Genomic DNA, 17,703 nt, shown 5'->3' on the forward strand with positions numbered 1-17,703 from the left:
ACCTGAGGCAGCATCTCAAAGTATATCTCAACCTGGTTGAGATACCCTCTGCATTGGACTGGATTGCCCCCAAATCACTGGGGGAGCAGAGCGGAACCAGACATACCTCTTATAGAGGTAATACTCGAGGCGGATGCCTGCACAGAGACTGGAGCAACAGCAAGGATGGCCTGCAACACAGGTTGTACCGGAGTAGTCACAGTGGGAGATTCCAGGTGAGCCGTGGGACTCAGGAGCATTTGTAACGCCATGACAAACTGATCCATGCGGTGATCCTGCTCATCCAATCTGGAAAAAATATTACCAACAAGTGGATTCACTGCATCCTCTGAATTCATGGCCTTCGCCTACTGTCAGAAACCATGAATCAGACTGAGACAGAAGTACAGTTAAATCACACTTGTTTAATAATAATAAAAAAAGGTAAACAGAGAAAACGTAGTCAAAACATAGCCAGAGTTCAGGAACCGGAACGGATAGTCAGACAAGCTAAAACGCCAGGGAGCCAGAGATGAGCGTAGTAGAACAGCAAGCAGGATCTGGAGCCAGAAGGAATGTCAGCCAAGCAAGTCTTTAACAGGAACACAGGAGAGCATCTCTAGAGATGTGACCAAGGCGAAGGCAGAGCTCATCTGGACTGGACGGCTTAAGTAGGCAGGATTGAAGAGCAGGATATCATCAACAGGTGAGTCACTGTGGATAGATAGGAGCTGGCAATTAGCCGACAGCTGAGCAGCCAGCTTTGAGAAGGAAGGGCTGAGCCCAGCCCTGCAGATTTTTGTCTTCAGATTTACCAAAACTATGTAGTGCAAGGGTCTGCCTGATTGTATACAAATTGAAACTCCTAAAGCGGAGTTCCACACGTTTTTTCATTTATTAAAAGTCAGCAGCTACAAAAAGTGTAGCTGCTGACTATTAATAAACAGACACTTACCTGTCCCTCCAGCGATGCGGGTGGCCGGAGCCTCGCTCCACTCCCCCTCCTCTCCACTGTCGCTGTCATAGCAACTGTGAGCACTCAGCCGTGACAGCTTTTGGCTACACGGCCGGGCACGCACTGCCAAGTCACGCTACACTATGCTAGTGGCCAGGCAATCTTCTGGGACCTGTGACATGTCCCAGAAGATTGCAGTGAGGGAGGGTCCGCCTAGGGGGAGAGGAGGAGTCGCCTAGGCGGCTAAGAGCAGGAAGGAGGAAGTGGGACAGGAAATCCCCCCCAAAAGAAAATGACATGCTAAAAGTGGCATGTCAGGGGGCGAGGAGTACTTAAAGCAGAAGTTCCACTTTTTCGTGGAACACCGCTTAAGATTTGACCTCACATTATATGGTTTTGGTAAATCTGAAGACAAAAATCTGCAGAAAATCTAATAGTGTGTATGGGGGTCGAAGAGCTGTGAAAATGTGGAATAGATTCCCTCCAGAGGTGGTTCTGGCCAGCTCAGTAGATTGTTTAAGAAAGGCCTGGATTCTTTCCTAAATATACATAATGTAATTGGGTACTAACATTTATAGGTAAAGTTTATCCAGAGAAAATCCGATTGCCTCTCGGATCAGGAAGGAATTTTTTCCCCTGCTGTAGCAAATTGGATCATGCTTTGCTAGGGTTTTCCGCCTTCCTCTGGATCAACTGTGGGTATAGGATTGTGTATATGGGTGTCATGGGTATGCAAGTAATGTTTGTTTTTCAGCTTACCTCTCCATGTGTTTTGCTTAAGAGGCCAGCCACTCTCACCTGGCTGCTTAAGTAATTTCTCCTCAAAGAATGGCTCCACCCCAGCCCCTATCAGGGAACTCTAGATTGACCTGTGCACTGCAAGCTAGCTCTGCTGATCAATATTGTGTGTTTAGCTTTTGTGTGTGACTTGCTGTGTCTTCTATGTCTGATTCCAGTTACCGATCTTGGCTTGTTCTTGACTATCCTTACCTGCTTGTTGCCCTGACCTTTGGCTACCTCCTGACTATCCTTTGTTGTCGCAGTCTGCTGCTTCCACTCTACCTCCCTGTAGTCTGTGAACGTGAGCTGGGAGGCCCTAGGGGTAGCGACCTGGAGCCAGACTGCAGCAAAATCCATCCCCACCACTAGGTGCTTCTGGTGAACACCCGCTGGCTCTTAGATTCCGCGCCTGGGAAATCTTGTGATCTAGCTCCCAGTGTCATCTGTGTAGGTACTACAGAGTACCTGCTCTCCTGTATATCCTAGAGCTCCATCCACAGCAGTCAGCCGTAGGGTCCACTACCTTGCGGTGCACTCCAGACCCCAACGGGGTGCATCTGTCACCTGGACTCAGGTGACCTGACAATGGGATTGCATGATATTATTTTTTATTTATTTTTATGGGTGAACTGGATGGACTTGTGTCTTTTTTCAACTTGACTAATTATGTAACTGCCCTCTAAAAATAAATTTACCATGGATCGCTTTTCAGAGGGCACTGCTAGTGTAAATGAGCCCTTACTGTGCACTGAGGACATTGCTAGGTCATAAAGGGTAAAGTAATGAATTGTCTCCCAACACTGAGCTGGTATTTGGGACTTGTGTTTATCTCTAAGGCCAGCCATACACGGTTCGAATCTTGGCCTGTTCAACAGGAAGCGGTCAAGATTCGAACCATTAATGGGCAGGCTAAATGTACCAAGTTGATCAATCAACTTGGGTACAACCAGCCTGCCAGATTCGCTTGTAATTATCGCTAGCATCTGCTATAGCAAAAAGCGATAATTACTGTCATAGGCCTGCACACCCTAATCACTCCTTCACTGTGCCCTGCCGCCTTCCCCCACTGCCCGCCTGGGCTTCCCACCGTGTGCCCCCCCCCCCAACCCCTAGGATGGAGAGCAGGGAAAGGGGCTAGTCAATATGTCATTTATCGGCCCCTTCCTTTTCTAAATAAACACACTCACTGTGTTCATTCATAACTGAAGCATAGTAAACTGTGTTTGCTGTGCTTTAGATTGAGAATGAAGAGGAAGTAGCTCAGCACAGAACACTTCCCATTCATTCACTGTCCCAGGTGTGCCTGAGCTTTGGGGTGCACACCCTAATGCAAAAGGCTGCGCCCACCTATGATCACTGTCTTCTCCCGACGGGGACAGCTTCCCCCACCGGGAGAAGACAATGACCCAGTAAGAGGGATTCCTGCATCAACACTATGGTTGCAGGAAAGAATTCAAACCGTGTATGGCCAGCCTAAGACCCAGTGGTATCTTTGCATTACAACTGTGTTGACTATAAGTAATGTGCCTACTTTATGACATACTTCCACTACAGCAGATGTACGTGGCTCATCTCAGAACACTGTCCAGCGCAGTGCTGGCCTTTTTAGCATACATGTTATGTATTTGTTTGTGAAATTAAAATGATACTAAACCCACAATATAATTAGCATAATCAGTCAGTATATGTAGTAAAGCATGCTTGTTATACTGACTGTGGAACCTGAGAGGTCAATCCGTTGCATTGTGGAAAAAAGGCTGTTTGATCCTGTCCTCTCTGATCCGCCCCTTCTTCCACAGTCCTCAAACCATCTCCTGATAGAAGAGAGCCTTGGGGGCAAGGTACACATGCTCAGTTTAATGTGTATCGCTAGAGAGTTTTCTTTAATTTCTTATGAGAGGGTGCATGTCATCAGCACAGGGCCAATCAGCACTGTCCAGACAGAGGGTCAGCAGTTCTGCAGCCTCATAGGACAAACAAGGGAGAATAAAAACTCCTTTTTACAAGCTTTAACCAGGCACTGATGGAAGTCAAAAGACTGCTCTAACTGCTGATGAGAAACTGTATTTAGCAATTTATATTTACTAAAAACTATTGCATTTCCATGTTCTGTGTACTGTGGGAGACCAGATATAGTGAATGCAGGGTCATGGGTTTAGTAACACTTTAAAGTTGTGTTAACATAAAAACAATTTAATAGCGCTATTCATCCTGTAAAACTGCATGTGCATTTGTTCTGTGTGAATGGGGGCAACATTTAGACTGTTTTTTCTCCAGGTCCAATGTTATTAATTCATACAGGATAGAATAATTCTGGAAAATACCACATTATGGCTACTAGATGGAGCTTACAAATATAGTAATTTCATATGATCCTCAGCTCCATTTAGGATTCATAATGCAGTATTTTCCTAATTTACTCTATATATATACTGTATATATATATATGTATGAATTAATAACATTTGCCCTGGAAAGAAAATAGCCTAAAAACATTGTATCCTTGCTCACACAAAACAAAAGTACATGCAGTTTCATAGGATGAAGAGCTCTGTGAATGTTTTATGAATATACTTTAACCACTTCCCACCAGGCCTATAGCAAAATGATGGCCGGGTGGTGGTTGCGTTATCTTGACTGGGCGTCATATGACGTCCAGCAGGATAACAGCCGCCGCACGCCCGTGGGGGCACGCATTGCGGAGATCGGTGGTGCCGTGTGTCAGTCTGACACACCACTACACCGATCTCGGTAAAGAGCCTCCGTCGGAGGCTCTTTACCACGTGATTACTCATGTCCAATCACGGCTGATCACGATGTAAACAGGAAGAGCCGTTGACTGGCTTTTCCTCACTTGCGTCTGACAGACGCGAGAAGAGGAGAGGCAATCGGCTGCTCTCCTGACAGGGGGGCCTGTGCTGATTGTTTATCAGCGCAGCCCCCCCTCGAATCTTGCCCAGGACCACCATCATGCCGCCCAGGACCACCAGGATGGCCATGCACACTTGTTCACCAGGTATGCCCCCCTGGACCACCAGGGAAATGCAAATCTGTGCCAAGGCAGCTGCCACTCAATGCCCAGGCAGCTGCCAATCAGTGCCCACTCACAATGCCTACCACTGCCAGTGCCACCAGGGATGCCTATCAGTGCCGTGTACCAGTGCCCATCAGTGCCACGTATCAAAGCCCATCAGTGCCCAGCAGTGCCGCCTATCAGTGCCACCCATAATTACCCATCTTTGCAGCCTTTCAGTGCCCATCAGTGTCGCCTAGCAGTACCCATCAGTGCCCACCAGTGCCGCCCATGAGTGCCCATCAGTGTCGCCTATCAATACCCATAAGTGCTGCATATCAGTGCCACCCATCAGTGCCGCCTACCAGTGCCCATCACTGCCGCATATCAGTGCCCATCCTCATGCCCGTCAGTGCCCGCTCATTGATGCTGCCTTATCAGTGCCGTCAGTGCTGCCTTATCAGTGAAGGAGAAAACTTACTTATTTACAAAATTTTATAACAGAAACAAAAGCAAAACTTTTTTTTTTTTCAAAATTTTTGGTATTTTTTATTTGTTTAGCAAAAAATAAAAACGCAGAGGTGATCAAATACCACCAGAAGAAAGCTCTATTTGTGGGAACAAAATTCTGTTTGGGTACAGTGTAGCATGACTGCGCAATTGTCATTTAAACAGCGACAGCGCAGAAAGCTGAAAATTGGCTTGGACAGGAAGGGGGGTAAGTGCCTGGTATTGAAGTGGTTAACCACTTTAACCCCCGAATTTGGCTGCTGAATGACCAGGCCATTTTTTGCGATACGGCACTGCGTCGCTTAAACTGACAATTGCGTGGTTCTGCGATGCTGTACCCAAACAAAATTGACGTCCTTTTTTCTCACAAATAGAGCTTTCTTTTGGAAGTATTTGATTGCCTCTGCAGTTTTTATTTTTTGCTCTATAAACAAAAGAAGAGCGACAATTTTGAAAAAAACACAATGGGGGTTATTTACTAAAGGAAAATCCACTTTGCACTGCAAGTGCACTTGAAAGTAAAGTCGCTGTAGATCCGAGGGGGACATGCAAGGAAAACAAAAAGCAGCATTTTAGCTTGCACATGATTGGATGATAAAATCAGCAGAGCTTCCCCTCATTTCAGATCTACCCCTTAGATTTAGAGCGACTGCACTTCCAAGTGCACTTGCAGTGCAAAGTGGGTTTGCCTTTCGTAAATAATCCCCAATATCTTTTACTTTTTGCTATAATAAATATTACAACATTTTTATCAAAAAAAACAATTTTTTCCTCAGTTTAGGCGAATATGTATTCTTCTAAATATTTTTGGTAAAAAAACAACCGCAATAAACGTATATTGATTGGATTGCGGAAAAGTTATAGCGTCTACAAAATAGGGGATAGATTCATGGTATTTTTATTATCATTTTTTTTTTACTAGTAATGGCGGTAATCTGCGATTTTTATCGTGACTGCGACATTATGGCGGACACATCAGACACTTTTGACACATTTTTGGGACGATTGACAATTATACAGCGATCAGTGCTATAAAAATGCACTGATTACTGTATAAATGTCACTGGCAGGGAAGGGGTTAAACACTAGGGTGAGATCAAGGGGTTAACTATGTTCCCTGACTGTGTGTTCTAACTGTAGGGGGAGGAGACTGACTATAGGGGATGACAGATCGTGGTTCCTAGCTATTAGGAACTCACGATCTGCATCTCCTCTTAGAACAGGGATTTGTTTGTTTACACGCTCGTCCCTGTTCTGCCTCTTGTGGCCAGCGGTCATTGCAACCGCCGGTCACGAGCATCGGCACCCCCACAGTGCAGCGTGCGCGTGCCTGCTATCCCACTTAAAGGAGCCGACGTACAGCTACAACGTCTTGCGGAAAAATGCGTATAATGACGGCAGCTGGTCGGCAAGTGGTTAGAGTGATATTAAAGGATTGTCCTTTTTTTTTTTTTAGCAAGCATGTTATAGTTACCTGCTCTGTGCAGTGGTTTTGCAACAGATCAGTGGTTTTGCACAGAGCACCCCCCAATCTTCCTGTTCTCAGGTCCGCCGCCAGCGCTCCTGGCTCCTTCCTCCTGCCGAGTGCCCCTAGAGCAAGCAGCTTGTTTTGGGGGCACCCAAACAGGTTCGCTCCCCAGCCACTGTTCTGTGTTTTAATTAATACACAGAGCTGCAGCTCGGCCCCACCCCCTCTCTGTCCTCATTGGCTCACTGGTTGTGATTGACAGCAGCGGGAGCCAATGGTGCCTGCTGCTGTCTCAGCCAATGAGGAGGGAGAATCTATGGAGAGCCGATGCTCACGAGCACATCACTCGATCAAGATCGGGTTCAGATAAGTATTATGGGAGCTGCTGCACACAGAAGTTTTTTTTCTTAACCTCTTCCCGCCGACCGTACGCAGATATGCGTACTCGGCTTTCCGGGGTTATACCGGGATGATGCCTGCAGCTGCAGGCATCATCCCAGTACCGTTGTTTCGAGCGGGCGATGGGCTATCCAAGTATAACAACCGATGCGGCTAAAAAGCCGCTCGGCTGTTATACCAGAGGAGCGGGAGGGGACATCCCCCCCTCCGGCCGCCTCCCGCCGCTCTTACCGGGCCTCCCGTGCGATCGGGAGGCCCGGTGTCCAATCGGGTGCCTCCGGCGGCTGTGGGCGGGCTGGAACGAAGCTGTCGGCGGCTTCGTTCCAGCCTTCTCAATGTAAACGCGGAAGCGACGTCATGACGTCACTTCCCGTTTACTCGGCTGCCAATGGTGCCCAATTTTTAAAAATACACAGTATTCAGAATCGCCGTTTTCGGCGATCTGAATACTTTGAAGTATAAAGGAGGGTTCGGGGGTCTTTTAGACCCCCGATCCCTCCATAAAGAGTACCTGTCACCACCTATTACTGTCACAAGGGATGTTCATTCCTTGTGACAGCAATAAAAGTAAAAAAAACAAAACATTTTTTTAAACACAATTTATAAGTATAAAAATAAATAAAATAAATAAAAAAAATAAAAAAAAAAATTTTAAAGCGCCCCCGTCCCCGCGAGCTCGCGCAGCGAAGAAAATGCATACGGAAGTCACGCACGCATATGTAAACGGTGTTCAAATCACACATGTGAGGTATCGCCGGCATCGTCAGAGTGAGAGCAATAATTCTAGCCCTAGACCTCCTCTGTAACTCTAACCTGGTAACCGTAAAAAAAATTTAAAGTGTCGCCTATGGAAATTCATAGCTACCATAGTTTGTTGCCATTTCACGAGTGCGTGCAATTATAAAGCGTGACATGTTTGGTATCTATTTACTCGGCCTAACATCATCTTTCACATTATATAAAAAAATTGGGGTAACTTTACTGTTTGGATTTTTTAAAATTCATAGAAGTGTCCCTTTTCCAAAAATTTGCGTTTAAAACACCGCTGCACAAATACCGTGTGATATAAAATATTGCAACAATCTCCATTTTATTCTCTGCTAAAAAATATATATATAATATTTGGGGGTTCTAAGTAATTTTCTAGCAAAAAATATGGATTTTAACTTGTAAACACCAAATTTCAAAAATAGGCTTAGTCATGAAAAGGTTAAATGCATAGAATGCATTAAGGTAAAAAAACCTTCTGCCTTTAGAACCACTTTAAAGTTTATAACTGAGCAGAACATAAGAAAAAAGCATACAGTATTCAGTATACCTTTGTAATACATGAATGATTTATCATTTACACATGTATCTCTTTAAAAATACTGCAAGTACAGATATTCAAAGAGGTGTTGTCAGCTATGGCTAGTTCTCCCCCTGCTGGACTACAGGACACTTCCCTTATGTGATGGAGGTGATCTGTAGTCCAACAAAAGAAGAACTGGGAAAAGCTGAAAATTTGGCTTTGGAATTTTGTAATATTGTAAACAGTAATTTAGGAGCTCACTGGATTTCTGATAGATCAACAGATAGGTATTTTTCTGTTTTTGCAGCAATTGTTAAGAGACAAACATGGAGGGAAACATGCATGTATTGCAAATATATACTGCACACTATTTTTTTTCCTATTTTGCCCTGATCATACTTTAAAGTGTATGATGTGGATTTTTGATGATGACAACTCACGACCCATATATTTCTTTTTTTATATTTTTATTGCAGTCAAGACGGCATACTGTGGCCTCCTCTTTAAGGAACCGTTGGGGGTAAACTTTGCTCAGGAAACAGGAAAACTTGATCAGGCTTTCATTGAAGAACATGGGAACATCGATTTGAAAATTAAAATTTTTGTACCAGAGTCTCAGACGGGAAGAACAGTTATTGTTTCAGCAATAAAGGAGAAGACAGAACTGTATCCCCTTCTAGTCCAGGTTACAGCTGTGAAAAACGAGACATACTGTGCCAGTAATACCTGTACACCCGGGCCTGTATTGTCTTTGTGGCTGGAGGCAGTGATAAATGGTGAGAGCACCTATACTTACTCTAACAACATCACTAACCAGCAGCTATGGCTGAATATAAATCTGTTTGGTGTCTTTAGTGTGACCCCCATATCTTTAAATGGAATTGAAGAAACAAGAGTAGTTTTAAATTTTGATTACAATACCGCTGATGGCCTTCCTCGCTTAAATTTCAATCATGACTCTTCAGAAGCCTTTGTTGGCCTTCACATTGTCACCACGCCATGCAAGCAGACTCAGCTAACTGGAACCCCCAGTGTCAACCGGGCACTTGGCCAAACTGTCGTTGAAGAACCGGCGAATGTTGATGTAAAAATTCTGATTTTGGTACCAGAATCTCAGAAGGGAATCGTAGAGATTGTTTCAGCATCAACAGAGCTGTCAGGAGATTATCCTTTGCTAATCCCTGTTCACTTTGTGATAAATGAGACAACCGCATCATCTGGGCCTGTACTGTCATTGTGGCTGTATGGGTCGGTGAATGGTGTGAAAACCTACACTTACTCCGTCAACATCACTAGCCAGCTGCTATGGCTGAACATAAATCTGTTTGGTGGCACAAGCGTCACTCCCATATTTCTCAATGCTGTGAACAAAATTGTATTTTTGAACTTTGATTATAATACCGCCAATGGTATTAATGCCTTAGAAATTAATCATAACTCTTCAGCAGCTTCTGTTAATTTTCAAACGGTCGCCACAGTATGCATTGAGACTGAACCGCCGAAGAGCACTGGATCCCCCAGTACGTGTAAGTAAAATCTATTGTTTTCTATGTTTGCATTGTAAGGTACATTTATTCAGCAATATGTTTACCACTGAGGATGTCTATAGGAAATTTTTGGAAGTGGACAAATTGGGGTTGATTTACTAAAACTGGAGAGTGCAAAATCTTGTGCTTGGTAGCGAATCAACTTCTAACTTCAGCTTGTTCAATTAAAGTGGATGTAAACCTGATTCATGAAATCTGAGCTGGGCACATATATCTCTAGTGTTTTCTTATCTCTCTTTAAAGCCCTATTTAATTTTTATTTAATAGCTGTCTCCTGCTCCGTTCTTCTGCCATCAGCTTGAGAACTTCTGACAAATTATCCATTGTATGTAATAAAAGCAGCCTAAGTTTTGTGTTGGGATGGATGCTATAAATAGATTAGCAGAGCGCTGAACGATTCAACAAACAGAGCTCAAAGTCTCTACCTATGAGGAGAGGGGGCAGGGGTGTGCCTTTCCTCCAATCAGCTGTCTTGGCTGTATGCCCAAGCTTCAATGCAGTGCTAACCAGGAAAAGAAAATCTAACACGATCCAAACTTTCTAAAGAATATATTTAAAGCTGAAGACAGCAGATATACATGTAAAACTTATGTAGGAGGATTTGTTTCATCCCCGTGTATCATCTGAGGCTGTTCACTTCACTGGGTTTATGTGAGGGTTTACATCCACTTTAAGCTTTGACAAAAAAAAACTTGGAAGCTGATTGGTTTCTGTGCAGAGCTTCACCAGATTTTGCACTCTCCAGTTTTATCAAATCAACACCCTTGTGTCTGTGCTGCTGCTACTGCTACGTCATTGGGCCTGCCACTTAGGAGCTTGTGCTATACCAAGAAAGTTTCTCCTGCAGTTTGGATGTAAAGCCAAAACTTTTTTTGATTAAGACCCTTGTCAGTTTTTTTTAGTTTGCTGTGTGTGTCCCCTCTGGGAGATTTCTCCTCACTTCCTGTGACAGTGATAAGGGCTGCTGTTACAAATCACGGGGCCCCATACATCCTACATGTCAGGCCCCCCCCCCTTTTTTTTTTTTACACTTTTTAATTAAAGGGGTTGTAAAGGTAAACATTTTTTCACCTTAATGCATTCTATGCATTAAGGTGAAAAAACTTTTGACAATACCGCCGCCCCCAGCCCCCCCGTTTTACTTACCTGACGCCTCGAATCTCCGCTGCTCGTTCTCGTTATCTCCATTGCAGCTCAGCCTGGTCGCTGATTGGCTGCAGTGGATGGATTGAAAGCAGCGCAGCCATTGGCTCGCGCTGCTGTCAATCACATCCGATGACGCGGCGCGCCGGGGGGCGGGGCCGAGTGATACAGCGAGCGGCTATAGCCGCCGGCTGTATCACGGGAGCGCGCCCGCAAGCACTCACCACCATGCGGGAGCTCGCATTAAGGTGGTGAATGCTTGCGGGGAGGAGCTGAAACAGCCGCCGAGGGACCCCAGAAGACCAGGTTCGGGGCCACTCTGTGCAGAACGAGCTGCACAGTGAAGGTAAGTATAACATGTTTGTTATTTTTTTAAAAAAAAAAATTTACCTTTACAACCCCTTTAAGAAAATGGGAGAAGAGAACAAAATGACTTTTAGGATGGTTTTATGGGCGGGCAGTCCTTTTAGGTTACTCTTCTGCTGGCTATTGTTGGAGCCCTTAAACCACTTCTCGACCGCGCTATAGCTGAATGACGACTACAACGTGGTCGACCAGTTCTGGGAGGGTAGCATATGATGGAGCACTCTGTGATCGCTATGTCCTTAAAACACAGCTGATCACAGATCGGGGTAAAGGGCCAATCACATTGGCCCTTTACCACCTGATCAGCTGTGTCCAATAACAGCTGATCACGATGTAAACACAAGCCGGTTATCGCCATTTCTTTACTCACGCTGACAGCACGAGGATAGGAGAGCTGATAACTGCCTTGTGTGAAAGGGACATCTACACTGATAATCAGGGCACTGATTATCAGTGTCCTGATTATCAGTGCAGCCCCAACAGTGCCCACCAGTGCTGCAAATAAGTGCCCACCAGTGCTGCTAATCAGTGCTGCCAATCAGTGCTACCAATCAGTGCCCATCAGTGCCTCCTCATCTATCAGTGCTGCCTATCAGTTCCGCATATCAGTGCAGTCTCATCAGTGTCTCCTCATCAGTGCCCACCAGTGCTGCCTCATCAGTTCCCATCAGTGCAGCCTATCAGTGCCCATCAGTGCAGCCTATCAGTGCCCATTACTGTAGCCTCATTAGGGCACATCAGTGAAGGAAAAAAATTACCTGTTTGCAAAATTTTATAACAAACTATGTAAAACGTTTTGTTTTTTTACAAAATTTATGGGATTTTCTCATTATTTTATCAAAAAATAAAAAACTTAGTGGTGATTAAATACCACCAAAAGAAAGCTCTATTTGTGTGAAAAAAAATTATAAAATGTTTATATGGGTACAGTGTAGCATGACCGCGCAATTGTCATGCAAAGTGGGTCAGCACTAAAAGCTGAAAAATGGCCTGGGCAGGAAGGGGGTAAAAGTGTCCAGTAGGCAAGTGGTTAGGAAGTGTTGGTGAACTTAACAGCAGGTTTAGTAAACTAGCATGCAGGATAGCAGTAAAAATGCAGTAAAGGTATGGTATAGGTGTGGTACAGGTGCATTATACTGCCCTGTATACTGTCCTGCCTTCAGTAACCCAGTCCCTACTAGCAGTGTGAACAATGAGCAGTGAATCCATTCACCAGTCCCTGCGGTGCAGCTGTGAACTTTTATTGTAGAAGGGGGCACCCTCAGTCTCTCCTCAGAATGAAAAAAAGAGAACAAATCAGCGCAACTATGTACACAAATAACAGAAAGCAGCTGAACACCAGGGTCAAAAATCAAATCCCTAAGAGTAATATAAAGCAGGTGGTGCAGCGCTAAAAATGATAATGATACAAGAACTAGTCCATATAAATCAAGCAATCATGAGTGTTGTGACATCATGCTGGAAACTTTGTGGGTAAAAGTGATCCCTCCACCAACACAAGAAATGGCCTCTCACCTCAGCACCAGAGCAGGTAAGCAGCAAATCCGGATCAATCAAGCAGCGGTAGTAGATGAGCCATATGCAGAGTAAATCAATCCCCATGCGTAAGTACCATGTAAACATAAAAGGGGGTAGACCATAGTGTTCTCCGTAATAAACTTTAATGTAATAAAAAGCAAGGTAAAAAACTTACAGACAAGGCACTCATCCAGTGCCAGATGTATAAGCATGAACAAGGTGAAGTTACGAGATGGTCGCGGGTGACGTCACGATGCTCCCTTTCTTCCGAACGCGTTGCGTCAGAGTGGGCGGGGACTTCATCAGCGGATCCGGAAGGAGCGTGGTCACCCGCGCTTTGTAAGCGCTTTCTCCTCAGAATGCCTCTGGAGATCAGCCGTGGAAAGTAGAGGGTGAAAGGATACTCTCTGCGGGAGCGGTGTAGATGTAATCGCTGCAGTCTCTGGTCACTTAACCCATGGAAGATCTGTGTGCACCAGGACCGATGTGCACATCTCAGTTCCAGCGCTGGAGGAAGGGATTTTTAGTATAGTCTGGTAGTACAGTCTTTTAGTACAGTCTTGCACCAGCTTCCTCCTCAGTGTCCCATGGGAACTGTACTGCAAAAGGTCCATAAATCCCAGTCTTTCAGACTACAATTCCCATGATCCTCATTGTGCTGCACAGAAGTCCATAGGCTTTTATGGCTATTGTTTTTCCTCTGCTGACTGGAGGGGATAGTGCAATACATGATTGGTGTAATGCTGATATGCTCGTTGCCCAGACTATTTTCCCATGGCAAACCACTCCCATGCTTAATCTACTTAAACCCCCAAAAACTAATGAAACACATGACACCTTCTGGATTAAATGGCCAAAAAGCCCCTTTATTAAATCCGAACACCAAAATTGTATAAAAATAACTTTTTAGTTATATATATATATATATATATATATATATATATATATATATAACATATATTTCTAACTAACATATTTTAACCATAAAGAACATTTTAATGCTACGTCTGAGGTTCCTGAAAGAAGGCCCCACTCTCTCATCGGCTGACCACCACCACAGCATCCTGGCCCCTAGCCGTGATCCATTCAGCACAGGGACAAATGCATACCTCCTTATTGCACCTTCAGCTCAATAACCGATAGTCCATATTACCAGTTAGGAAAAGGTACCCATCCCATGATAGGTCCCAATCCGTACCACACCAGATAGTATATATCCATATATATATATCTACCATCACCATTCCGACTTTCAGGAACCAGAGACCCCTGCCACAGACGCCCACCAGTGACACTTACGCTTGGGTGACCCGCCACAGCCGCAAGGCCCGCTGGAGACCTTCCTGGAGCCCCAGGAACCACATATCTATTCCTACCGCTGACAGGTGTACCCCATCACACCTCAAATAAATGCCATTGTCCCCCTCCAACTCATGGTGCTGAACCACCAACCTTCCATTCCTGACCACAAACTTTGCCGCCTTGTTAACTTTTCTCCTTGTTTTATTAATGTGTTCCACTGACCGGGCCCCCGCCATGCCGCCCTCCTGATGATGTCCGACCATATTATGACAGAATCTGGGAAGGCCACCTGAGGTTGGAGAAAATCCCACTTGACATCCCTGATCAGCTCCCTGGAAGCCCGAAGGCAGAGGTCATTTCCCCCGACGTGCAACAATAACACATCCGGGGGCCTGTCCATACGAGTGTACTGTTGAATTTCCAGCATTACCCTGGACCATATTATCCCTGGGATTCCGAACCACCGCACCCTGGCCTCCTCCCAGGAGAAGCCTAACTGACGGCCTTCTGGCCTGACCAATGCCCTCTTTGCCCCCCGTGCACATAGGAGTGGCCCAGGATCCACATCAGACATACCAGGCCTGAAAAGAAAGAAACACAAAAAACATAGACCCAGAGGACAATCACCATCACACACCCGTCATGCACTTACCCCGAAATGACAGCCCATAGAACAAAAATTACAAACATGACAAACGCCATATGGGACCCCCCCCCTACAGCAGGTGAGGGCGGACATACAAAATGAGATTCCCAGCGCCCAATCCGTTGTAGGATTTGATCACTCAAACCCAAGCGCGATGCCTCTGTTGCCGCCCTAATTCTGAAGGAATGAGACGAATAGTCTGCAACCGAGAAACCCCTCATTCCCAAGTACTTTTTGAAGACCGCCATGAACTGATACCCTGACAAATGCAACCCATCTTCATGAATCAACATTGTACTCCCACTAGGAGGTCGTAAAACCGACCACTCCCGGAGAACCTTAACCGGGCATACTGCCAAGCCAGGCACACTCCCCAATACAACCTTGATCCCTTTTGCCAACTGGTCCGTCTTGGACTTACGGATCAGCAGCGTCACGACTCACCCTGCAATGACACGTCCGAGACGTCCAACCCCCCGCCCACATACTGATTTTGAGGGACTAACCAATTCACCCACTCTCAACGCCCCAAAAAATGCTAATATGAAAGCCGTCTTAAACAGCTGAACTTCAAAAGGAGAAAAACAAACCCGGGGTAACACCCCCACCAATGTTTCCAACATTCCCAATGACACTGGACGCCTGGAATCAGGACTCACGCGCCCCTTCCTGTAACCACGCAGCGCTTTTCGCACTATGAAAGCCTTAGTAATATCCTCAACCCCCCCTAATTTAAACAAAAACGCTAGACCAGCCATTTTATAATTCAGGGTAGCTACCGACACCCCCTCCTCGCAATTCCGACTCAGGAAATAAAGTAACTCATGGAGCCTGTTATCATTGCCTGGACAACCACCAATGCTACTCACTAGTTCGTACCACTCCCGCCAAACCCGTTCATAGGACCGCCAGGTAGAATCCACCAAACCAACGCCATCACGGTGCCAGCACAAGGTCCCATAAACAACTGGGGCACCGAACCCCTATCTACTCCGCCTCCGGTGCCAACTGTCCGAATCTGTCCCACTGTAACAGAGAAAGTGCATCAGCCATGCCATTCTCAACACCCGGGATATGCACAGCACAAACAATGTTCAAAAGGAGGCAATGTAATACTAAATAACGCAACAAACGCACCACCGGCAACGATGATGCCAACAGTAAATTGATCGCGTGTACCACCCCATTATCACAATGAAATCGAACCCCGTCCGGTCACGAAACTCTGCACCCCAAAACTCCACTGCTAACACTATACAACTCTAACAACATCAAATTCCTGATCAGCGCTGAGCCCGCCAACTCTTCCGGCCACCTATCCGCACACCACCGCCCCTGAAAGTAAGCTGCAAATCCCACAGACTCAGCCGCGTCCGTGAAAAGCTCCAGTTCCTCTGCCAGCACCGCAGGCCCCAGCCAGAAGGACCTACCATTGTACTGTTCAAGAAACACCGCTCCCATACTTGCAAATCGTCCCTGTGCTCCCTCCCCAATCTCACAAAGTGATGCGGTGCTTTTACCCCAGCCGTCGCCGCCGCCAGCCATCTGCAGAACACCCTCCCCATCGGCATAATGCGGCACACAAAATTGAGTTTCCTCAACACTGACTGCAAACACCACCTCCTTGAGATTCTCCAGTTTGTCCACCGGCAGCCGACACTCCATCCGGTCAGTATCAATAATGATACCCAAGAATTTCAACACTGTAGTAGGACCTTCCGTCTTCTCCTGTGCAAGCGGCACCCCAAAAACTTAAAAAACATGCTGCATAGTGGGTAAGCTGATCGTACAGGTACGATCAGCCAGGGGGCCTATAACCAAGAAATCATCCAAATAGTGCAAAATCGAGCAAAGGCCCGACAAATCCTTGACCACCCATTCCAGAAAGGAACTGAATAACTCAAAATATGAACATGATATAGCGCAACCCATTGGCAGGCATCTATCAACGAAAAACTCCCCACCCCAACAACAGCCCAACAATCACACACTATCCGGATGCACTGGCAGTAGTCGAAAAGGCCGATTCAATGTCGGTCTTTGCTATCAGTGCACCCTTTCCGAACTGTTGTACTCACCGAACCGCCTCATCAAAGGAGGCATAAAAGACAGTGCAAAGAGCAGGATCGATCGCGTCATTCACCGACCCACCTTTCGGGTGGGAAAGCCACCATAAGCCGAAACTGATTTGGTTCCCGTTTTGGAACCACCCCCAATGGTGACACCCCCAAGTCCCCCAATGGCGGAACCGCGAAGGGACCCGCCATTCTACCCAAAGCTACTTCCTTCCGCAGTTTACTAGAAACCACGTCCCAATGATCATACGCTGACCATAGGTTGGCTGAGACGGGAGGAACCTCCGCCAATTCACAGGGAACCGGGAAACCCTCCTTAAAGCCCAACCACAGCGTCTTCACTCCTTCCCTGTTCGGATACCTACTTAGATACCGCGCCATTTTTTCCACCTTCACCAGGGTCCTCCCTTTTTCCAGTGTCACCCTGTTTTGGCACCGACGTCGTCTCAACCGGACCTCCACTTCTTGATGCGAGGGCCTGCCCTGGGGGAGTAGCCCACGTCCGGCTTGGCAGCTCTTCCTCACCGGGCAATGCCATGCAGGGCGAAAGGCCCCGCACGCGCCGCCACCACATCCTGGTCCACCGCTGCAGAAAGCCTGGAGGGGGAAGGAGACACCACCCTCCTAGCCGGGTCCCGCCTGTGATGGGGATTCCTCCCATTCCCCGTGGCCGAAGAAGGGGCATGACACTTGGCCCTGTGAGGAGGATGG

At 46.2% G+C, this 17,703-nt stretch overlaps 1 protein-coding gene across 12 annotated transcripts in view; it reads left to right on the forward strand.

The window, feature by feature from the left end:
* Positions 1 to 17,703, forward strand: part of LOC141107897 (uncharacterized) — a 53,317-nt gene that overhangs the window by 9,168 nt on the left and 26,446 nt on the right. For all 12 annotated transcript variants that reach the window (XM_073598943.1, XM_073598944.1, XM_073598949.1 and 9 more), the window contains exon 2: positions 8,872 to 9,921. In XM_073598943.1, the coding sequence (XP_073455044.1) occupies positions 8,872 to 9,921 (1,050 nt within the window). The remainder of the gene's footprint in view (positions 1 to 8,871; positions 9,922 to 17,703) is intronic.

This window comes from Aquarana catesbeiana, linkage group LG09, assembly GCF_042186555.1.
Source record: "Aquarana catesbeiana isolate 2022-GZ linkage group LG09, ASM4218655v1, whole genome shotgun sequence".
Taxonomy (NCBI): domain Eukaryota; kingdom Metazoa; phylum Chordata; class Amphibia; order Anura; family Ranidae; genus Aquarana; species Aquarana catesbeiana.